Source organism: Anolis sagrei, chromosome 4, assembly GCF_037176765.1.
Source record: "Anolis sagrei isolate rAnoSag1 chromosome 4, rAnoSag1.mat, whole genome shotgun sequence".
In the NCBI taxonomy this organism is placed as follows: Eukaryota; Metazoa; Chordata; class Lepidosauria; order Squamata; family Dactyloidae; genus Anolis; species Anolis sagrei.
Window position 1 is genome coordinate 167661554 of NC_090024.1, and position 24881 is coordinate 167686434.

At 37.2% G+C, this 24881-nt stretch overlaps 1 protein-coding gene across 1 annotated transcript in view; it reads right to left on the reverse strand.

Annotated features, from left to right (window-relative positions):
• The window catches only part of PATJ (PATJ crumbs cell polarity complex component), a 196727-nt gene that overhangs the window by 107088 nt on the left and 64758 nt on the right, over positions 1-24881 (reverse strand). Inside the window, exons 18-25 of the mRNA XM_060773627.2 lie at positions 10318-10527; positions 9544-9663; positions 8439-8777; positions 8022-8100; positions 6292-6424; positions 5097-5168; positions 2160-2337; positions 1229-1339 (exon numbers count right to left, since the gene is read on the reverse strand). Coding sequence (XP_060629610.2) covers positions 1229-1339; positions 2160-2337; positions 5097-5168; positions 6292-6424; positions 8022-8100; positions 8439-8777; positions 9544-9663; positions 10318-10527 — 1242 coding nt within the window. The remainder of the gene's footprint in view (positions 1-1228; positions 1340-2159; positions 2338-5096; positions 5169-6291; positions 6425-8021; positions 8101-8438; positions 8778-9543; positions 9664-10317; positions 10528-24881) is intronic.

Genomic DNA, 24881 nt, shown 5'->3' on the forward strand with positions numbered 1-24881 from the left:
CTATTTGTTTAAGGTGCCTTTGACCCTTTTTATGTGTGTTTTATCAATAAACTGTTTATTACCACATTTGGTTTCTTGGTAAGTCCTGTGAGCAAGGTGAACTCCTGCTGAAGTGCAACAGCTGCAGGCACGTGCAATCACTTCCATCATGCAGCTTTCCAAGGCATTTTAAAGAGGTTTCCCATTTCCCATGGAAGAAAGAGCGATGACCTGGAGCTATCCTACCCTGGGCTTCCTTTTAAAAGCCCTCTATTTCCTCTTGATTTGCATTGCAGGCCCTGCCTGGAGTGGTGCCTCCCCCCCCCCCCCCATGCCTTTCTACTTCAGGTTTAATGCTGTTAAAGCTGTTTTACTTTCTACTCTAGAGGAGAGATAACTAGGTGGTAGTAGTTTTCAGAGAATGAGGCTTTTCTTTTTGTTTGCTGGGATTACTATTATTAATAATAATTATTATTATAATTTAGAAGTATTTTCTGAAGGAGGGGAGGAGAAAAAGAAGTTAAAGGGGTGACTCTCTAAGTCCCCAAACATGTGCACACCCCACCCACCCGTCCCGCACGTTCCCAACTCTCAATCAGTGCCACTAAATAAAAAGAATCAATAAAATAAAGGAAAATCAAAAAGAGAGACGACAAGCCAAAAATTACACTGAAGCCTGAATGCAACAGCGATGCCGAATAGGGGAGGAGGATCCGAGATTGGCTGCCAAGTGGTCCCCTTATGGATGGGAAAAATGTGATGGCTGGGCCCTTGCCATTACTGCCATTTGGTCAAGCCAAACAAGCCAGAATGGATGTAGGGAACTGACCACTCTGAATTCATGCACAAGTCTAAGGATGACTGTATTTCTTTAGTCCCTGCTCACCAGTCATAATGGCTAAATCTGATGGGAAATGAAGTCCACAAGACCATGCCCTCAAGACCTTCCCAAATTTAGGCCTATTGTTCTTAGCTGTCAGAAGGTAACAGGCCTGAATTAATTTTAATTCTGATGTTGTCGTTCTTGAACTTGTCTTGAATGTCATTTGCTGTCTTGAACCCTATGGTTCTAAGTCAAGATGAGATGTGAACCAATTAAGTGAAATACATCATGTAGCTTTCTTTTTCATTAGCAAGCAATACCTTCAGGAGACAAATTGCTTTTCTTTTAAATCCCTTTAAATTCTCAAAGAAACAGCATGCTATATTAGTAGCTGGATTAGGGAATTAAAAATAAAAGGTGACTCACCCTTGGAAAAGTAGACAGACTCTGAACAACAAAAACAATGGGATTGTCTGCATTTTTGATAGCTTCTACAGCTTCTTCATGAGTAGCATTTTGTAGGTCTACACCAGACACCTGCAAAGCAATGAACCCATTTAGATTTTCTATTCTTCTCACAGTATGAGATTTTTGCAGAAGCTCTCAACCTGTAGAATTCAGCACTTGAAAAAAACCTACCTTAAAAAAACTCTGAGAGTTTTATCTATGAAATATATACACCATGTGTCTTTAAAACATGGGTCTTTACCAGCATGAGCATAACATGATCTGTGAAACCAAATTTGTTTGTCTCTCAAAAATAATATTAAATATATCGTAGCTGTTGCATTGGGTTTGATAACAATTTGTTCATTTGCTTAACTCACTCGAAGCATTCAGTACTACATGTCACTCCATCTTCCATGCCGAGGAGCTTTCTTCTGACCAATGTCCTTAAGGGTGCCTTTATTACCTACTTGCTAAAAGCGGAACCTATTTTATCTACTCGCTTTTCTGCTAGGTGGGCAGGTGAGCTGGGACTAATGGTGGGTGCTCACAAAGACTCGGGTTCAAACTGCTGACCTGCTGGCAAGATTTTTCTGCAGCATAGCGGTTTAGCCTGCTGTGCTAAGTACAGCCAATAGGTTGGTTGGGACAATTTTGTACAGTTTGTGTGTGTGTGTATGTGGGGAGGCAATCATTATGTGGCCAACAGCTATAATTTGGGACACAGGTTTGCAAAACCACAGCCTACCTTGTACTTTAATTTTATGCAGTTTTTGCAATTGAAATCTGACACTTGAGGACTAAAGTCATCTGAATGTGAGTTAAAGTCAACTGGTTCCATTTCAAAATACGATGCTACATTCATTTAGTTTAAGAAAGATATATTCTATTTAAAATTACAGGTACTTACCTCAAGTATTTTATCTCCAGTTTTCAATGCTTTTGTTCTTCCTGCTGGGCTGTCTTCCAAGACTTGTTTGATAAAGATGCCCTTAAGCTCTTCACCATTCTTTAAGCGCTTTATAACTGTGTGGCCACCTACAATACTGATACCAAGAGACTCATGGGGGTCTCGGAAAATTTCAACACTGCAGAGAGAATCACAATATTTCAAAAATGGCAAGTGTGCCTTTAATTCTGTGGTCCTGATAATATTCAAAATGTAACACTCTTTTTCTGATATAGCATAAACCTTTTTAAAACGAGAAGCAATTTATATGTTGCAGTCTAGTCAAGATGACACAAAGAAAATCTATACTTCTTATGGAAAACAAAACAGTCACATATCTAATGTTTCCATTAGAATCCATTAAAGGTCTACAAATACCATCAATTCTATGTATGCAAACAGCCTAGATGAAAATGACAAATGAATTTACCTAGAGGCAATGGTTAGATATTGACACATTTTACCATAAGAAATATATAAGATGGATCAGACCAAGAGGTCAATCTCTTTCCTCTTAGATTTTAAAACATACAGCATACACATACATATACAAACATATATATAAGGTTAGCATCCTACTTCACATATAGAGCACCACAGTGCCAACTATGATTTTCCTATTCCTCTTCACTGAGTTAGTATCTATTCATAACCATGTACCAATTATTACCTCCATCTCAGCAGGTTTCTAATATGTTTAATCCATCTAAATTTCTAATATGGGCTAAAAAAATGAGTCCTAGGTAGAGGTACATATGTGTAGGAACCTCAAGTCTACAGTATTGCACTTTTCCTGCACATTTCTTTTTCAGCAAGTTTCCCAGATAGGTAATCACCTCAAATCTGAAAATTTAGGACATGACCTTCTAGGTTGGATATGGCACCTTATTAATCCCCTCCTATGACCGAAAGGCATTTGGGTGTTCAAATGCATGTATGGGGAAATGGTGAACTATAGATACAGAATTTACTTTGTGTAGTAATTTTTAAAAAAGCATGTACAGACAGTATCTAACTCCTAATCAGATGTCAGAAATGTCTACGAATCCTTCTATCAATATTTGGGATTGTCTGGAAATTGAAAGATCTTTTTTCATATGTGATGGACGTGAAAGAAGGCAGAATCTATTGAGCTAAGATTGAAATGTTTACAAGATTTAAAAAATTAAAGGTAGATTTTTCAATGTCACCACAAATGTTTTTGACAGGTATTATACATAAATGATTAAATTACAAATGTGGATTCCTTTTTCCATATGTGATAACAAGTTAAGAGAATATTGTTTACTCAAATTTAGAAACAGACTAAAACACTTGCAGCAGAAGAATTATTCAGCTTGATGCATTTGTCCAGATTACAAAACTAATTTGGATCTTAAAGGATAAAGTAGTTTATTTTTTAAATAAAAAAGCTGCTTATGGACTTTTTGAGAAATAAGAAATTTACCATTATACAAATCTGTGATTATGGACACTAGTAATTCTAGTAAATTTAATTTAGCTGGATCTTAATGATAGAATAATGTATTGACATTTGTATTTTTCATTTCAGTTTAGATTGTGGGTCAGAGTTATTTTGATTTTTTGATCATAGTGTAGTGTTATAGTTTAAATTTAATTTAGTTTTAATCATATACAGGCACTCCCCAAATGACAAACTTACAAACAACTCACAGTTAAGAATGGGGAAGAGAAATTTGCCCTTCTGGAGAAAAATTCACTTCTGAAAAAGTTATCTTGGGAAAAAGGTGTCTCCACAGAAGCTTCATCACTAATCTTTTTTGTAAATAAAAACCATTTTTTTAAAAAGCTAATTATCACAGGGACAGAAAGTGGGGTGAAATCTTCTGAACAGGGAGACAGGCAAAAAACCAAACACCACAGGCGTGTTAACCCTTCCCTATGCTTTCAAAATATAAAGAATATATATTTTGACTGGAGTTACACTTAAGAAATCTACCTGTTCCAACGTACAAACAAATGCAACTTAAGAACAAATCTACAGAACCTATCTTGTTCATAACTTGGGGACTGCCTGTATGCATGTGTGTGTATACGTGTGTGTGCGACTGTGCATGTGCATGTGTGTGTGTGATATATGCATATATATATTCTTGTTTTGTTATTTTCTTTTTTTCTTTCCAAATGTTTATTACTTTGGTTATGAATTAGTATCTGTATTAAAATTAATAGAGCAATAATTATTAAATTGTGCATATTTAGTGTACAGAATAAAAAAATTACATATCACTACATGAATAATTATGTGTCTCTTCTTTCTTCCAGTTAGTAAATGAACATATTTAATTTGATTTAAATATTTCTGGACCTAGATTTCTTTTAGAAAACGATTGCTACCAGCCATTGATATTAGGCCTTTGCACTCATTACACAGAAAGAAACTCAGATTTGCCATGGAATATTTGCTTTGGGGGTATCTACAATAAGTTGTGTCCCTGCTCACTACATTTCTACCATATATACGTTTTAAAGATCTACCTACCTAGCGACTTACATATCTATACACAAATACACTCTGAAATAAAGTTTAAGACATTGTCCTACTTGTGAGAGATGCTAGTAACATACTATACAAGCTGAGGAATGTGTAGGTGAATCAAGATCATTTAATTGAATAGCTTCAATGCAGTGAATAACTGGCACATACAAAAGAGCAACAGAACTGATATAGGCTTTTTCAGCAGGACATCTGCTAAGCATTAATTGTATTGGCAGTATATAGCAAAATCTATTCTAGAATGGTATAAAATAAATGGCAGAGCAAACAGCCTTCAGCAAAAGATGAAAAGCAAGACAGGCATGTACCATAAATATTTCTTGCTCAAGGGCCTCAAATCATTTGAAAGCAGGAGAATATTGAAAGATTTATCAACTTACGTTTGAGGAGTTCCCCAGTGGCTGAAAACTGGTGTTTCTTCTCCTTCTCCTTCTTCTCTCTCAGGCAATTCACTAAACAAAATAGAAATACATTTCAGCTGCCAATACAAGCTATAAAATGTCTAGCTGTCTAATGCAATGTAGACTATAGACATCAAATTTGTGTATTTTTCAAGACTTATCTACACTTATCTACACTGATCCAAAACCCTGCATTGAACGCGGATGTCGGATGTCCAGTTTGGCCTTACATTATATAAAGTTGGGGAATGCTCCAGAGTAGCCTCAAACTTTGGGGTGAGTGTGGACAGCAGATCAGCTCCAAAAAGAACCAGTCTGTTGTCCACATGAACTCAGGGGCAAAGGCAAAAGGGGATGGATAGAAGCTATGTTACTTTTGTTGCTGTGGCAGCTGGCAGAGCCAGGGACAAAAGAAGTGAAGGTTTCAGCCCAATGGGAGTATCTGGACTCCACCTGCACCACTGCCACAGGTCATGCTGGAGTGGCTGAATAGTTCTGGGGCATCCAGGAACAGCCCAGAGCATTCATCTACATGTACACCAAAATGTGGGGCTCATTGAGAGCATTTCCGCTTTGGATGAGTCCCAGATTTTGGTGTACATGTAGATGAACCCTCTTTAGTAAACATATATTGAAGTTGAAACACCAGTTTAAAAGAAATGTTCTGTAAATATTGTGCTTCTGTTAATTAAGATGACCCATCTCTACAAGTATAGAAAGTTGCTGGTTTTGTAAAGTCGAAATGGTGTTTTTTAGATATCAATTTAATAAAATATTAGGTTCCTTCTTCATTTTTCTATAACCACAACAGTAACATAATTCAGAGCTATGCAAATAACCATGCCATTCCCAAGGAAATATCCAAATAGCTATTTCCACTACTACTTACTACTTGTGTTTATCTGCAATAGATATTAGCAAAATGGATTATCTTTATCAAGAAGTATGAAAATTGTGCAGTTGATAGTAAGAGGACTCAACAAATGAGTATGATTAATATTTATATGTATCTTACTTTATCTTTGTGATTGAGATGCAAAAGAAAGGGAACAGATCATGTTTTCCACCCTTAATGATTGGGGAAAAGAATGTAACTTGACAACTCAGTTCAGATGAAGAAAATGAACAAAGCCTTTTCTTAAAAAACAAAAACAAAACCTGAACACTCTTTTACCTTGATGGCTCCGCGCTGAGGAAGGCAGAATCCTTAGTGAGGGAGATTTCAAACTCTTCAGTCCACAGTTTATTTCTTTCAGTATCATCATCAATGCATAAAAGATCTTCATGGTCATTTTGTATCTTGGCACCTTATAATAAAACATGAGTTACTGTTCCATCATGCTGAGACTTTGATGTAAATAACTGTCTAGGAAGGGGAAATGCTAGTCAAGCAAAGAATGCAGATAGCTTTATGAGTGTAAGTTCAAGGGGAAAGCAGCAATAACACATATTTTAGACATTGTTGGGAGAAAAGGACTCATGTTAAATAACAGTCTCATAAAGCATAACCGTTATACCTCTGTGACATATTTTAAAATGTCAATTATAGCTTGGGAAGTTACTTTTAAGACTGGGTCCCAGAACACCACCTTATCCATTGCCCAGTTATGGGTGGTTTCTCTATTCCAGAAACATCATTTTTAAGAAGAAATTTCTCTTGTTCTTAGGCTTTCTTATAATATTTTGAGGGATTTCTATTATTCATAGCTATTCATATCAATTAATCTTTCTGAACGGTTCAACTAGCCAGCAAGCTGCTGTAAAACATAGAATTCCCTAAAACACGGTTTAATGTCTATATTTACACTGGGACACATAAAAACTCTCTCTGTTTGTTGAAGTGTTATTTTCTGATTTGTTATTCCTACAGCTAAATCCAATACAACATCACGCTATTGAAAAGCTATTGGAGAGAAAGTATCTGGCAATTTTGGTTATGCTTATTGCCAAGTTCGAATGCACCTGTGTAAAACACAAGTACACCCTCTCTCAAACTGTCCTTTTAATATAATGCTTTACCAAAGTTTGGAAATGAGTACTCAATGCACAAGAAGCAAAATAGTGTATGCCAGTTCAATGTTAAGAAGTTGGTGAAGCTATTTGGCTGTGATTTATAGCTTGTGTTTCCCCGGCCTGTCCCCACTATTCCCATATATCCAGACTCCACTTCTTTGTTTATTACACCAATATCTCCAACAAATTCCCTCCCCTTTTTTTTTTTCAAATTCTTTAAACAATTCCAATTGAAACATGACAGAGTCACCTACTGATTGGAGCCCCAGTGGTGCAATGGGTTAAACCCTTGTGCCAGCAGGACTGCTGACTGAAAGGTCGGCTTTTTGAATCTGGGAAGTGGGGGGAGCTCCCATCTGTCAGCTCCAGCTTCTCGTGTTGGGACATTAGAGAAGCCTCCCACAGGATGGTAAAACATCCGGGCGTCCCCTGGGCAATGTCCTTGCAGATAGCCAATTCTCTCACACCAGAAGTAATTTGCAGTTTTTCAAGTCGCTCCTGACACACAAAAAACCCCTACTAATTGTCCACCATGTTATTTTCTATCATGAACTGAAGACATATTTTTGAATAATTTTATTTAATTTCCTCCCAAAGTTGTTAAATGTTTACTACTTAAACTGGTGGAAATAACAACAAAATATATAAATTTTTTTAAGGTAAGAAAGGTGTAAAAACAAAGAAGAAGAAAGCGTGAGAGAAAGAATGAAAAGAAGATAAAATTAAGCGTGCAGAAACACAAGAAGAGTGTGACAGTTACTTCAGGGCAGCTGACAAAAATCTTCAACTATCCATGGTTAATTGATTCATCCTATTTAACAAACAAAATATAAAAACTAAATAGAGTTGATTTGAGAGTGGACTTCTTTTGCTGACAACTCACTCACTTACCTTCCAGTGTGGCATTTGGCTGGCTGTACTCTACTGAATCTCCAGGGATTGTTGAACTGGTACAAGTTCTTTCTTCAGTCTTAAGGAAAAACAAAAACAAAAAACATCAGCATTTAAAAACTGATCAGCACTAACATGCCATGTACTGTTGGAAAAAGGCTGAAACAAGACTTTAAACCTAATTCAATAACTCTGGGTTATGAAAATATCCACTTAGGGGACTCTTCTTTCTAAAGTCAGTTATTACTTTAATTATGCTTTGAACACTATGCTAGTTTTTCCCCATTTGAATGTTCTCATATTATTTCAGTATTGGTGTTCACCCTAGAATTAACAAAATTACATATATAATGGGATGCCCCATCTGCAGTAAAATTAAGTTGACCATTTGGTTTTATTCAATATAAAGTTATGTACCTTTTCAGCACTAAAGCTCACTAGAGAACTTGATTTTGCTGGTTCCATTTCCTCTGCCCGTTGCCTTGCAGTTCCAAAGTCTGTTTCAGCAGTTGGTGCAATTCCATTCGTATCCAATAGCATATATCCATAGTAATCCTCGTCCACCTCGTACTCTTCATCCACTAGCATCTCCCGCTCTGCACTCACATGCTCCACTGCAGGTTTCAAAATTTCATGCATTTCCCATGACTCCTTAGTGGTATCAATTTCATTCTGAGCAAGTTGAAACTGCCTTCCCAAATTCAGGATTGGTTCATCAACAAGTTCTTCTTTAGAGAAAGATGCATCTCTGAAGTCCTGTTTAAAATGTCGAAGAGCTTTTTAATTCTTCTTCTTAAAAAATATGAAAATCTCCTGCTTTCTCCACTTTGTGTCCTTAATACCTTGTGGGCCATTCAAATGATAGTCTCCTCTCTCTTTCATGCAGACAACACAAATGCATGCTAAAGAATTGATTTAATTAAGCAATTCTCACAAAATGAGAAAAATGAAACAGCCTCATAAGACCTTACTTTGTATGGAAGACCAACACTTGTGACAATGTAAAAAAGTAAACTCAGGTTAACATCCAGAAGATGGACTTTGTAGAAAGCTGCAAAACAAAACCATGGATGTTTACTTGGGAGGAAGTGTCATTGGCTCCTTACTTTGGAAATCAGATTTTAGTGAACTGTGCATCACTTGGCTATTGCAGGATGTATCCCAAGGCCTTTTTAGTGGTGTTTCTTGATGGACAAAGGGAATACAACAACACATTCTTGATGCTATATTAATGAAAAATGAGGTGCAGCTGTTAGCCCTACAAATGAACTCTATGTATGACCCAAAAAGGAGCATGAGGAAATCATACAAAACTTGCATTTGCATGTTTCCAAGGAACTTGAAACATTATACCTTCTCATCAGAAACATGTATCCTATATATACGGCACAACTAACACCAACAAGGGAAAATTTTAGTTTGAACTGACTGAAGCGGTATTTTCACTGTTCTCATCCCAACACCCTCAAAAATCTCTCTGCAAGACCGTTTTAAATGTAATGCCCCCAAAATCAATACAAACCTTAGGAGCTTCAAGGAGTATTGATGACTCAAAATCATTGATTGGTTCTTGAGATAAAGAATTTCTGGTAATACTACTGGTATCCACAGTAGATGCATTTTCAGGTTGTTTATTTTCTCCCTTAAAAGCAATAAACAACAATAAATCAGGAAAATACTCAAGCACAACTTTATGAAGAAAACAAGAAGCTAACTTGTGGAAGGCAGAGCTAGAAACAAACAGAAGAGAAACGTAGAAGTATACGAGTCACGTTATAACAACAACAACAAAAACAGATTCCAGAACACAGAAAATATGGTATAATGTAAAGGAATTGCAAGAAACAATAACCCAAACATATGGGCAAGATAAAAAATATACTTAAATCCCTATGTTACATTAACTTTATATCTTCAGCTTTAGCTTATTTGTTTTGGTAAGTTTCTATACAAATGAAACTAGTGTAAAGAACAGGGAAGTTTGAAAGCTAATCACCATTTGTGTTTTTGACTGGCCTAAGCAGAATATTTCAATATAGCTGTAACTGTGCCAACTAAGTGTTTAAAAAGTTTTGGGGAAGGACATGGAAAACATAAGACTAGAGTATTGCTAAAACTGATGAAACTACTTTAATCTGGTCCTGGTTCCTGCAGAAGCAGAGGAAGGGGAATGTCCCTCCTCATTGGGCAGAAATTGCTTTTCATCTCTACATAACCAAAAATGGGATCCACAGCAAACTTGCAACGAATCAAGTGCTAGCATTGCTGAGCTGAAAAAAAGACAAATAGGCCTTACCACCAAAGGTTTGCAGATTCCAAGGTTAACAATCCCTGGTGGCACAGATTTCAACACTTCTACAGCTTCCCCTAGAGTCATATTGTGTAAACATATGTCATTTACAAAGACCAGACGGTCACCAGGGAATAGTTCACCACCACGTTCAGCTACACCATTTGGCACCAGTGAGCTGACCACAAATGCTGTCTTTGTTGGCTCTAAAGGATCCTGGAAAATAAATAAAAAGACAATGTGATCTTATAAATATTACTAAGAAAATTGTTTACTCAAAGATCAATGACATAATAGAGAGAAAAGGGATAGAAAAAGTGTGAATGCTAAGGTCATAGCAAATGTGTTGAAAAAAAAGAAACACAGATCTAATAAAAACAGGAAGTGGTCACCATGTGCTCTGCTTAATCAATCCAAAGCTTTTCAGTACATGGCACTGTGCTTTGTACATATATTGATTTGATCTATAAGAGAAATGCTGCAACAGCTCATATTTTTAGGATATCAAACAAAGTCCAGGAGTTGAGCAGTCCAAAAAGCTGCAGTCAGCTAGTCTTCTGTACATTTTCAGGTTTAACAGGGAGAAACAGGGCCCGAGAGATGTTCACAATTGCCTAGCTGTAAAGATAGTTTGCAAATATGTCCCAGTTTGTATTTAGAACTTCTTATATTCTACACAGCTTCCCTAGTTACCATTTTACAGAGCTGTTAGAAAATGAAAAGCTTGATTCTCCAACATAAATGTTAGAGTAGTTGGGCTGAAGTATACTGACATTATTCCTCTTTTCACTTTTAAAAATTGGGCAAAATCCATAGAGGTTCCACCATCACTGGCATGTGGCTTAAATGTTTAACGTGCACCTCATTGCACACAAAGTAGAAGCTGAATGGTGTGGCAGATTATCCCCACCACCACCACCTTTCTTCCACACATAACATCCAGGTTATTTCCTGACACTCATGAGATGGGCTCATGGGGTAGATGGCCCTTCCCCTTTGTTGAGTATCAAGGGAAGGAAGGAATTTCATTGACTCCCCCTCCCCCAATAACCCATCTCTATTTTCTTTCTGAAGTCGTTTAGGTTGCAAGACTTTGTGTTATCATCCCGTATCTCAAATGCTACACATTCTTCCCAAGCTGTGGATTTATTTGTGTAATTTACCTCACATATTCAACACTATACATATTGACTATAACGTGTTTCAACAGATGTTCTTCAATTGGGTGTATTTATCTATTCATAAAAGAAGGGCTGTTCTTTTGTATGCTTTTTAATCCAAAAGCTCCAAGGAAGTGCAAAGATACTTTAGTTTCAAATGAAATTTCTATCATTTTCTAGATTAGAAGGTGTAACAAGACTTCTTCCTCTCCATATATTTATTCCCGTGCAACATTCAGAGTCTGGTTGGCTTGTAGCGTTCCAAAGAGACAATGATAACCACCCAAATTTATTGTCTTCTTATTTTCACAGATTTAAATGCAATTATCTGTCATGATCCCAACTAGATCATGTTCATATCACATTTCCCCCAGTCACAAAGAATTCTGTTGGTTCCTAGAAATAAGTATTTTTAGAATTTACATGTCATTTTTAAAACAATTAATTATATATTTCTTTACCCTCCAACATAATACATGACAGCAAACCATGGCATTATTCACTGATTTTGTAGCCTTCAGAATCACACACTAAATCACACTAATCCTGAAAAATCCCTCTCAAATTCCAGTAAAATGTCTCCAAATACTCTTTTCAAGTAACATCAAAGTAACTGCTTTTAAATACTACTCTTTTTGCTACTCTTAAAGTATAACATCAAAATACTGAGTCGTCTTCAGGAGAGATAAATATAAATAAACATAAACAACAACAATAATCTATTTACAAAAAATAATGATGATGTAAAGATAACATCATTTTTGATTTGTGAGGATTGAGCTGGATGCAGGCATGTAGCCGGGGGGGGGGGGGGGGGTGTTGAGGGGCTTCACCCCCCCCCCCCCAAATTCTCATGGTGGTTCGCAAAAAGGCCTTACTGGTGCATTATTTAAACTGCTATGTTTATTCATATCATGATCTGATCACTATACTCAATATATCCCATATGCATGGGGGTATTGGGGTAACGATACAAAAGGTTTGCTAGGGTAGACCCTCAGACTCACCCCCCTGAAACAAACTCAGCCCCTCCCCCCCCCGAATCGAAAACCTGGCTACGGGCCTGGCTGGATGTGACCTCTTTCCATCACCTCCAATAGCAGGATGCCCTTAAGTTTGTGATGGGCAATAAATTACAGAAATATGACAGAAGGAAAAAATAGAGGTGGACTAGCAACACCAGATATCAAAATATACCTCGACTCATGTGCACTCATCTGGATAAGGGACTAGGCAAAACTGGAAAAAGAAAAAATACTAAATGTCTTGGTATCAATATTGGCAGATTAAAGAACACTTCAAAAAGAAAAAGAAAAGAGATTCAAAGATAAGGAAAATTTCTGGGACAAAATAATGCAAACTGAAAGTAAATTGACTTCTAAATTATACGAAAAACTCCTAGAAGAGACAGGAGGCAAAGAAGAAGAGAAAGCCTACATGAAGAGATGGAGAAAAATATAGGAAAAACAATAAAAAAGAGGAATGGGAAGAGATATGGAACAAGAAATTAAAATACACAAGCACAATGGAACTAAAAGAAAACTGGATCAAAATGGCCCATAGATGGTATATAACTCAACATAAATTAGGAAAATACTATAAAAACGCCAATTCAAAGTGTTGGAAATGTGGAGAAATTGAAGGAACATATTACCATCTATGGTGGACATGTAATAAAGAAACAAACTATTGGAAGAAGATCCAAAAAGCACTACAAGAAATATTTGAAATAGACATTCCTAGGACACCAGAAACTCTCCTACTTGGAATACATAATTTAAAAATTGACAAAAATAAAGATAAAATGCTATTCTTATTAACAACGACAGCCAGAATAGTATACGCAAAACACTGGAAAAAAGAAGACCCCCCCCCCCCCAGAAGAAGAGGAATGGCTGACAAAATTTTAGACATAAGAAATATGGACAAATTGACACATCTATTATCTAAAAAGAAGGGCACGCCAAGGCAGATACAGATTGGAAACAAGAAACAAAATATTTAATAAAAGAAAAAAAAAATGAAAATGATTACGTAAAAGGAGAAAGGTGGATAATATGAAAAGAGGGAGAATAAGATAAGAAAGAATAAATAAGAAAGAAAGGAAAAGGAAAGAACCTCACAGAAGAAGATACTGGGAGGTCAAAAAGTCTACATTATTACCTGTTTTAAATCCCTCACTGTCTCTTCTCTATTCCACATCCCCCCCCCCACACTCTGTAACTTTACTCTCAATTATTCTATCTGTATTCCTATACTATCCATCCAAAGCTATTGACTTTCCTGTACCCCTTCTTTTCTTTTCTTATTTATTATTACAAAAATGTATCATGATTTTAAGTCAAATAAAGATTATTTAATAAAAAAAGTTTGTGATGGGCATATAATGCCTACTTCTTCCATTTCATTCCAGATACCGGGGGGGGGGGGGGGGAATGAACAAAGTTTGAGAAAATACAAATAATATGAAGTCTAAAGCCACCACAATAGAGGGAGGGCAGGGTTCCAGTTCCAGTTTCAAAGGAAGCTGGGTTGGTTCAAATAGTCCACCCCTGAGCAAAGGGAAGCCTGCTGTCAGATTTCTGTAGTCTCATCCCTTAGCTCAGTAGTTCCCAACCTTTGGTCCTCCAGGTCTTTTGAACTTCAGCTCCCACAATTCCTAACAGCTGGTAAACTGGCTGGGATTTCTGGGAGTTGAAGTCCAAAACATCTGGATGACCAAAGATTGGGAACCACTGCATTAGCCAGATATTTCATTTCTAGCTATCTGGTATTCCTGCTTTTCCCCAAAGTCCATGCAAACTGCACAGACCCCTGGTGAGAGAAAGCTTGGCAACTATTGTCAGTACTGTGGTTTAAATGTGATGAAATATTGTTTGTAATTTAAACTCTGTGTGCGGTGTAGAAATGCAATGCAGTGCAAGGGTTAAATGCACAGAGCTATGATTAATGCCTAGAGTGTAACTTTGGAGACTTCCTATTGTGTCATGCATGCCAGTGACGAAGCACATGTGCCACGTTCTCTTCCAATGATGTACGGCTAAGAGGAAAGATGTGTCTTTGGTTGCTCCTGTATAGAGTTTTGTAGTTTTAGAAATAGCAATTAATCTGGGCTTTGGAGCTGACTGAAGGTAGCACGCTTCATTGATTTACTTTTGTATCTCTTAGGAGACCCTCTGAGGTCAATAAACTGATAACTATGCAATCCAAAATGGCATTCACCATGATGCTTTGCCACGATCTGCAATCTCATTCCACAGTACATCGTGGAGTGATATTTTCTAAAGTTGTCTTACTTTTATTTCACCAAAAGTCTTTATAGAGTTTCCCATAACGGAGTTGTTTGGGTAGTCACAACAAGAAACAAATTTATGTTTAAAGTGGAAAAAGTAAAATATAAAGGCAACACAAAACAATTCACAGGGAGTAAAGAAAAACCCCTTAAAGCTAAGAGCAGAGTGGTGACAATATTTGCTTAGCATTAAAATGACACCAAGTCAGTATTATACAAGCCTTTCTGGGCCCTTGTATAAACTAATTGGTCCAACATAGCTTATTTGATCTCGGCTGGATTCAATCTGGGAAAGAAACATGCGCCTGTCACTAAAGAATTAGGCACTATCACCAAAAATTCAGGCCTAGTTTCCAGACAAATGAGTGACAAGTGTGGGATTTTATTGTCCCTGCTCATTACATGATTTGCACGTTTGCCAATAAAAATATTGACCTTGTTCTCTTAGAGCGAGAAAGAGTAAGGAATAATAGTCAATGACACATGCTATTTAATGTGGTTTTCCAAGGGTTCTATCTGAACAGAAGTTGCCTTTTTTTAAAAAGTTATTATTTTGGGTTGAAGAAGGAGTCAAGTGATTTAGTATCCAGATTCTGAGGTCAGTCTGCTATTACAAAACAAACAAGTCTGATAAAATCTAATTAAGACATAGAAAAAGGAGTATAAAATCATATAGTGAAGCAAAATAATAATTTTATTAAAAGTCATAACTAAACTAAAACTACAATTTTCAAGCAGAGGGAGCTCTTGCACAGGAAGAAAAAGAGAAGAAATGCTACAATATGGGAAAGATCAAACAGCAATACATACATTTCTGCTGCACAGAGGAGCAGATTTACTCCCAAAAGATCTGAATGACACTATATGAGAGAAGCCAGGAAGAAATGTTCGAAAAGTTGATCTATTTTATCAATTTAGCAATATTTATTTATTTATCGTGTCAGGAGCAACCAGACATTTGTATTACATTTTTAACAATGTAAGATTTGGACTTTCCGCTGCAAGTTTGTTTTTATTGTTTTTAAAAGCATCAAGTCTTTTCAAAAGTGTCTAAGGCAAATAGACATTTACACATGTATCAAACATGTGAAAATTGTTTGACTCTTTAAAAACCCACATATCTGCTAAATAATATTAATGTTAGCAATATTATCATGTTAAGACATGATATCAGTATCCCTTTGACAACTTTTCCCCCTCTTCATTGTGACCAATAATGGAAAAGATTAGATTCTGGAAACTAATTTATAGGAATTGTCCCATTACAGTAGTCCTATTAACCAGAATGCCACTATATTTTAAAGTTGATTGCAATTGATGTGATCCAAAGAAACAATTTCTACACACATAAAAGAGATATAGCATGTAGATTTATGCACTCTACATGGGGTTGCCTTTGAAGACTGTTTGGAAGCTTCAACTGGTCCTATGGGCTACAGCCAGGTTGCTTACCAGAGTGATGTACAGAGAGAGGACATCCCTTCTATTTCGTCAGCTCCACTGGTTGCCAGTCTGCTACTCAGCACAATTCAAAGTGCTGGCTTAAGCCTATGAAACCCTAAATCAGTGGTTCTCAACCTGGGGTCCCCAGATGTTTTTGGCCTACAACTCCAAGAAATCCCAGCCAGTTTACCAGCTGTTGGGATTTCTGGGAGTTGAAGGCCAAAAACATCTGGGGACCCAAGGTTGAGAACCACTGCCCTAAATGGTTCTGGCCCAGCCTACCTGTCTGAACATATCTCCCCCTATGAACCATCTCTGAGATTAAGATTGTCTGGGGAGGCTCTTCTATTGGTCCCACCTTCTTCACGGGCGTGACTGGTGGGTACGAGAGACAGCAACATTAGATCTTAGTCTTCAGAAGGAAAGTGAAAATGTGGCTTTGGGATCAAGCCTTCGGATAATAATTGTAGTACAATAATAGATATGGAATACGTGCAATGACTACTGGAATGGCCCTGGATTATGATTGTGGATGGTGTGGTTTTTAATAGTCAATGCAATGTTTTTAAATGTTTTAATGTGCATTAATTTTAATTTTTTTGTTTAAATGTTCATTTTAATTGTATGTTGTTTAAAGGCATTTAATAGTTGCCTATTTGTAAAACTGGCTTGAGTCCCCTTCAGGATTGAGAAAGGAGGGGCATAAGTAGGGTAAATAAACAAATAAATACATTTACATAGAACCACAAATTATTTTAAAGTTTTCACTCTAGTAGCTTCTACTTTGCAAAACAACAACAAAAAGGATAAAAAAGGAAAATATAAACTTTTTTAAAAAGAATTTAATAACAAGGCTTTTTGCCAATAAGTTAAACCATTCAGAGATATTACTCCAGACCTTAGAAGTAGGACATTTTCTCTTCATTTCCTTGTGTTGGCATTTCATTTACTTGATTCTCAAGTAGTTTCCAATAAGAAAGAAAAAAGGAGTAAAGGGTGAAGAGTGCAAGTAAAAAGGGTGGAAGTGTAGTGTTGCTAAGTGTGCTTTATTTAATGGATTCCATTTTCTCTTTGAACTTTCTCAGGTACTAGAGAGGCACACACCATCCACACTAAACTGATGCTCCAATGTTGGTATTCCAGTATTAGCCATGAGAGGGCTCCAACAGACCAGCAGCAAAATTGGTTCCAAAAAGTTTAGCTATAGCTACATAAAATATTTTGTTCAATCATCAGATTGAGAACATTGGATTTTCAAACGAACTCTGTACCACAAAGGTGGTGGAATTCAAAGGCACAGCTGTGTTTATCTGAATCAGTAGGCAAAGGGATATTGTAGCACTTTGGAGACTAACTGGGAGAAAGAATGTTGTAGCTCAAGCTTTTGTAGATTAAGTCTACTTTATCAGATGCATGGAGTGAAATGCCTATGGACAGGATATGCAGACCTATGAGTGAGCAGGTGTGTATGTGCCTGAATAATAATTGAAATGTAAAACTTGTGGTTCTACTGATGAAGTGATATGTTCAGTTTTAATGATGGTCATTGTGGGACAAGACTTGGAGGAAAGACATTGCCTACAGCTAAGATTAGTAGATAACCATATGAATAATAGAAGTTCTTTGAATGTAGTATGATGCTGGATGGGAACCAAAAAGGAGTTGTGCCACAGTGGACGATTTTGGGATCATGTGATTTTAATCTTTATATTTGGATGTTTTTAATGCTTTGTCTTAGTTTTAACATGTTGCATATGCCTACGCTTAATGGTTTTAATTATTTTAATTTATACTTATATGTCAGTGTTTAGTTATTGTGATTTTATTTTATTATATGTATGTTGGCATTGAATTCTTGCCAATAGTATGTTGTAAACTGCCTTGAGTCCCTCAAAGGGTGAGAAAGGTGATACATAAAGATAATAAATAAATAAATAATTGCTTTGTCCTGCAGCACAATTCAAAAGTATAATTCAAGGAGGATGAGTCTGTATTCAGCATTTATAGACTTGTCTTCAGCGTTTGACACAATCTGCTGTAACACACTATGGGAAAAGTTGGCTGCCACAAACATTGACAGAAGATTACTTACTTTAATCATTACGTTGTATTCTGATACTATACTGAAAGTCAGACTTGGACCCAGTGGAGCCCTGAGCAATGGAATCAAAACTTCAACTGGGGTGAGACAAGGGTGCATTTTAGCCCCCTTTCTTTTTAACTTTTATATAAATGACATCATGAATACATTATCCTCTGACAGTCTACATGGCCCTAAAGTTTTGTCCAGAACTATTAACATCTTGCTTTACGCTGATGATATAGTGATTATGGCAACGTCTCCAGTGGGACTGAGAAGATCCCTGGAAAAATTCAATTTGTACTGTGAGCTAAATTCACTTACTATGAACAAGGATAAATCCAAAATTATGGTCTTTGGAAAGAAAGAAACCTGTACACATGGTCCCTGAATTGCATACATTTGGAGCAAATGAATTGCTACAAATATCTAGGCATTATGTTCTCTTCATCTGGTGCGTGGGCTAACCACATTACCCATAGTATACAAAGAGCAACGAAAGCAGCAGGTTCCATTTATAAGCTGTACCATCATAGATATCCAGGCACAATCAGACCTGCTCTGGAAGTCTTTAGGACAAAAATAATGCTAACGCTTATATTTGGGGCTGAAGTTTGGGGACACATCAATTTGGCTAAGATTGAAGCCTTCCAAGTTAAGCAGTTTCGCACTCTCTTGGGCCTTTAGAGAACAACGCTGACAGTGGCAGTAAGGGCGGAGCTAAGAATGCCCCCAGTAAAAGCTCAAATCTTAATGAGACAATTCAATTACTGGTCAAAAATAAACCAGGTGAATCCCAGCAGACTTCCTCATCTATGTCAGGAGGATCAAGTCCAGTGTGACCAAAAGACATCATGGATAGTGGCTCCAAATAACAAGTTGGCTAAAATTGGCCTGCCTTTAAAATTTCTGAACGATCTAGGCCCTAAGGCAAAACAAGTGCTCATGCAACGCACTCGAGGTATCTATGCTCAATTGGACCTAGCAAGCATAGGTAGGTCTTCTGCCACAAGGTTTTTAGCTTCCCACAAAAAGAGTATTCATTTAGAACACTATCTGACTATTCCACTCCTGCTATCCTTAAAAAGAATATATGCTAGGGTTAGGTTTGAACAGCTCGGTATTATGATGCAAACCAGGCGTTACTGTAGCATTCCAAGAAGTGAGAGATTCTGCGTTTCGGGAAACCAAACTGTAGAAGGCATTGAACATTTCTTAATTGACTGTCTAGCATATACTGAACTGCAAGACATATATTTACATCCCATATTATCCAACTGCAGGTCCCGCAACAGAAATGATCTTCTGACATTCCTCTTGCAAGGACAGGAAAGATCCACCATAATCAGAGTAAGCCTTTTTATTCTGAAAGCCCTCAAGAAAACAGAACATTTCCTGAAAGAAGAACCAGGAAAATAAGACTCTGACTGTAAATAGAAGGCCAGCTGCTATCCTCATCTTTTCGCCTTGTCTTTTACTTGTGTTGTATTTTGAAACAGTCATATGACTGGTCAAATAAATAAATATTATTATTTAATAATAATAATAATAATAATAGAAACAACGAGAAAGCCTTATTTGGAGGCTTTTAAACAGATGCTGGATGGCCATTTGTTGGAGGTACTTTGTGCTTTTCCTATATGGCAGGGGGTTGGACTAGATAGCCCAAGCAGTCTATTCCAACTCTGTGATTCTAATAGTAGAAAAGAAAGAGTGTGGAAGGATAGCAGAGAGCAGGGCCAAGGAGAAGGGGGTGCTTAGGACCATGCATTGGACAGCAGCACAACGGGTAATGCACTGTTGAAGTACCTATCAACTGAGTCCAAAGAGAACACATTTCCAAAGTATCCTTGCATTAAAAACCAACTGAAACAAAACTGGGAAGAGTAACAAATACAGCTTCAAACAGCTAATAATCTTCAGGGAATGGAGCACTGCAGAACAAAGGAGTACAGGAGGTTAATGTTGGCCTTCACTGCATTTTACTCCCCTGTGCTAGCAATAAAATCAGCAGCTTTCCCCTATGCTGTTACTGAGACAAAGCTGGATTGTCAGTAAGGACTCTGATGATATGATTTGCCCCAAGCAAGTCTTCAACAAGATGACAGAGACACAAAACAGTCATCTGCATCCAATTATTCTGCAACTGTAGATCTTACTCAGAAAAGGTACTGCATTACATTTTAAGAAACACATGTATGGAAATTACTGTAGATGAATCAGTTGTGGCCATTTGCTTTCCGAGAATATTAGCTTTGGCACTACTTATGCTTTTATTTCAGACAAATAAATTTCCTGAAGAAAGTTGGCACAGTCAAGACACCAAATACCCAATGACACAAAAATACCCAAATGTAAATACAACAGAAGTAACACTGAACAGAACAGTTAACTGACCCCCAAAACAAATACATTTCACTCATTTGTCTGCACATTTTACGTTACCATCAGAACACTTTTGGAAATGTCAATTTGTATATGCCACATTTCATACTGCAGAGCCAAGAGAAACATATGTAAAAGTCAGGAGATTGAAGTAAATGTATTACATTTTGCAGGGGATCGCTCAGAGTGCTAATATATGAAATAATTTCTTAAAACTCAATTCTTTATTTGCTTTCCAAAGCACTATACATTATTACAGTAAACTTTTAAAAGTTTAATGAAGTCAAATACAGTGTCAACACCAACCTTTATTGTTTCTCTTCACACTGTACACACATAAAATAATTCTTGTAAAAAGCACAAATGTATTATAAGATGTGCCCAAGGGATCATAGCATGAAAGGGCATGAAAGGTCCAGAGTTTGCATCAAAACTGTTTTGCAAATCCAAGAGAGGCCTAAGTACCTTTGCTACCTGAAGCAAAGCACCAAATGGAAGGCACTGAAAGGAAATCGAGTCCCTTGCCATGGAGAAATACATAAAGAGAGAACTCCTGATAAATTACACTCCCAGCTCCCATTTAAAGATTTCCAGTGAAGGAGACCTCTAAGCAGCTCTTTCACTGTCAAACAGCTCTTACTGTCAGAAAATTATGTATAATTTCTTTTCTTGCCATTTGAATCCACTGGTTTCATGTCCTAGTCTCCAAAGCAGTAGAAATGTTCTACATGACACTTCTTCAAATATTTAAAGATAGCTATCATGTCAGCTCTCAATCTTCCTTCCAAGCTCAACATATCCAGCTGCCTAAGCCATTTTTCACATATTCTGTTTTCTCCTTGGTCAGCTTCCTTAGTATATATTCCAGGTTGTCAACATCCTTCTTTAAGCATGTTGCTCAACACTGAATACATTAATATCTGTGGGGTTTCTCATCTTTAGGAGAGGAATTTACAATCCTCAGCCAGAATGCTTCACAGACTAAGCTAACTACAAACCCCAGAATTTCAGAGTGGAACCATGGCATTTAAAGTAGAACAATAGTGCCATAACAGTGTAGTGTGAATGGGCTCCAAAGAAGAATAGAGAACTGCCATTACCCTTCTGGATCTGAATTAAAGACAAATCTTCACACAAGTTCAGTTCCATTCATGTGTTTGGTACATGTGGATACTGAATGCAAGGAGCCAAACTGGAAAAAAAAACACAACCAAAATATATGCCAAAGATATTTGTCCTCTCTATGTTGGGTCCAACCTATCATCTCCAGAATTCTCTTCTCATAGTAGCCAACCAGATGCCTATGGGAACCTTTCAAGTACAAAATATAAGCACAATGTCACATTTTCATCCTCCTTTCAATGGTTGGTATAGAGAGACGTGTTATTTCTAATATACAAACACATACAGATCATCTATATGGTCACTTAAATTCAGAGCCAGTCTCAAACATTGCTGCCTTGGACTGCCCTTGGATTAAACAGACCTGTTGAATACCAAATTACAGCAATGGCAAGAGCAGGGTCCATATTTCAAAGGGCTGGTTGAAGCCCTAGATGGTTCAGATCCAGGCTATTTGGCTGACCACATCCCCTTGTATGAACATCCCCAGGCCATGAGATCTTCAGGAGAGGCCTTTCTCTCGGTCCCACCTCTATCTCAAGCTTGGTTGGTGGGAATGAGAGAGTGTGCCTTCCTTCTCAGTGGCTCTCAACTCTGGAACTTCCTTTTCCCCAGGGAAGCCAGAATGGTCTCCTCTATGCTGTCCTCCAGGTGGCAGGTTAAAACCTATTTATTCAGACAGGCTTTAAAAGAAGAAGGCTTTCAAGATCAATTCTTGGGTGGGTCCTTCCACACAGCCCTATATCCCCAAATATCTGCCTTGATATTCGGGGATATAGGGCTGTGTGGAAGGGCCCTGGGTGGTGTGGTTTTTAACCCTGAATATGTTTTAATGGTTTTTTTAAATGGGAGTGTTTTAATACTGTTTTTATTTGATCCCGTTTTAATGTTTGCATATTGGTATATTTTAAATTGTATGCTTTTATGTTAAGCCAGTTTGAGTCTCCTTCCAGAAAAATAAAGTGGAGTATAAATAAATATAACATCACGTGGACATCCAGAAATGATTTCTGGCCTGATTTGAGGCTTCTGGCCAATATGTCCATGCAGACAGAGAGACAGAGACAGATAGACAGACATATGAAGGTAATATATAACTATTGTCACTAGTAGCAACTGTCCCTTGTCTGATGTTCTTGCATTCTGTTCCTCCTCAGATGGAAGGAGCCAGATCAGGTTCCCTGAAGTAGTAAACCTCATGATAATATCTACCAACAGATAATTTTATGAAATCAACTTTCTCACTTTGTAAGGAAAGTTTAAGCTTCACACAGATCAACCTTGCTTTCCATTAGTGTATTTGGGTATAAAGCATGTACAAAATAAAATAGAAATAAAATATTAACTATTTCCAACTAAACCTCAATTCAGAGTAACAGTATCTGTGTGCTCCACCCGATGAAGAGTAATCTAGCCCCTGTAGGTATGAAGATAAAATTGTTATTTACCCCTGGGACTTCAATATGCTCATTAACTGTGTAAATGTTGCTAAACTGATGGATGTTTTGAAGAAGTGGAAGGTAGACTTTCGAAAATAAAACATGGGTATTTTATTGAGCTGCAGTGAGGAATACAGTAGTGGATTTCATAAGCTCTACTATACATCTGGCATTAATAAGATTTCTGTTGTAGAAAATGTCCATAAAGATCTAAGGAAAGAAGATATGCAAAGAAGAAAAACAACTGAAAGGAAAATGTCAACACTGATGTCCATGCCTAATCCTATCCCTTTCCTCCCCTTTTCTTGAACATGTGGCTGTTCAGAGAATCAAGGGTCACTCATGAAAGGGAAGTAAAAATTCCCATTTTTCTTCATTCATCCATTTTCATTTAATTCATCCCAGTGGGCTTCCTCAGAAAAACTAACTGATTTCAAGATATTTTTCTAACAAAATTCCTACTGCCACATGAGAAAGCTAGAAATGTGTGGTCGAAGGCTTTGTATGTATGGTTTAAATTGCTGCCCACGTCAGTGTTTACAGCCGAATAAAGCTGAAATATAAAGCAGGTAATAATGAGCAAGGAGGTATCAACCGGTTGCCACAGTTTATTCTTGTCTGTGTAAAAGCATATTTGCATGGGGAATCACCAAACAAAAGGAATGCCGGACAGCCCTTCTACATAGGGAATGTGAGGCAGCCCTCTAGTACTTAGGAGAGCTAATTCATACTATTTCTGAAAGGGCAGAGAAAAATACTTGCATCTCAATAATTTGATGGAATATCAACAAAATAAGTGAGGGCTAGTTTAATATACCTCAGGAATAAAATAGCTTTCTAGGTGATTCGTCTCCTGTTTGGAACCTATTGCTGATTTTTCCTCAACCAATCTTTCAAATAGGTTTTCCTAACCAGCTGCTTCTTTACTCCATCAAAGTTGTGTGCTCCCCTCAATCTACGTTTTCCTTTAGCGATATTCCATGTCCTTTACTAGGCTTCTTTTCAGCTCAGACCAGATGTCTTCATAGAATTTTATAAAATCAAGACCATGGTCCAAAGCTAAAGCCAGTTGGAAGCTAGTTATTGTTTCTGACTTTGGCCTGTATGAAAGGGTAGGAGGAAGAAACTTGATACCACCACAGGGGGAAAGTAGTCCGATATAACAACTGCCACATCATTGGTAGATTTCTTCTGGGCTTTTGGTATTTTTAAGATATTTTTTTACTAAATTACAGGTGGGGGAGATTCTAAAGAAAGAAATACCCTGGGATCTCAAGAATACAAATATTGTTGATACTCATTTAGTTGCCTTGGTATAACAAGCATAGCTCAGATAGATTCTTCAAACATGCTTGCCTAAAATGCAAAGGACAACCAGGTAAATGTTTTTTAAGAATGCAAAATTGGAAGTAACAAAGGAAAACACTAAAATGGCATATTATGGTCACATTTTCATCATGCCTCTGTTGTTCACTACTGTCAAGTCAATTTCAACTTATGGTGACCTCATGAATGAGAAATCTCCAAGTCATCCTGCTCCAGTTTTACACACTCAGGGTTGTGGCTTTCTTGAATGAGTCTGGATTATGGATTTGAACTTTTCCTGCTGCTTTATACCTGACGATTATTGCCTTTTCTAATGAGTCATA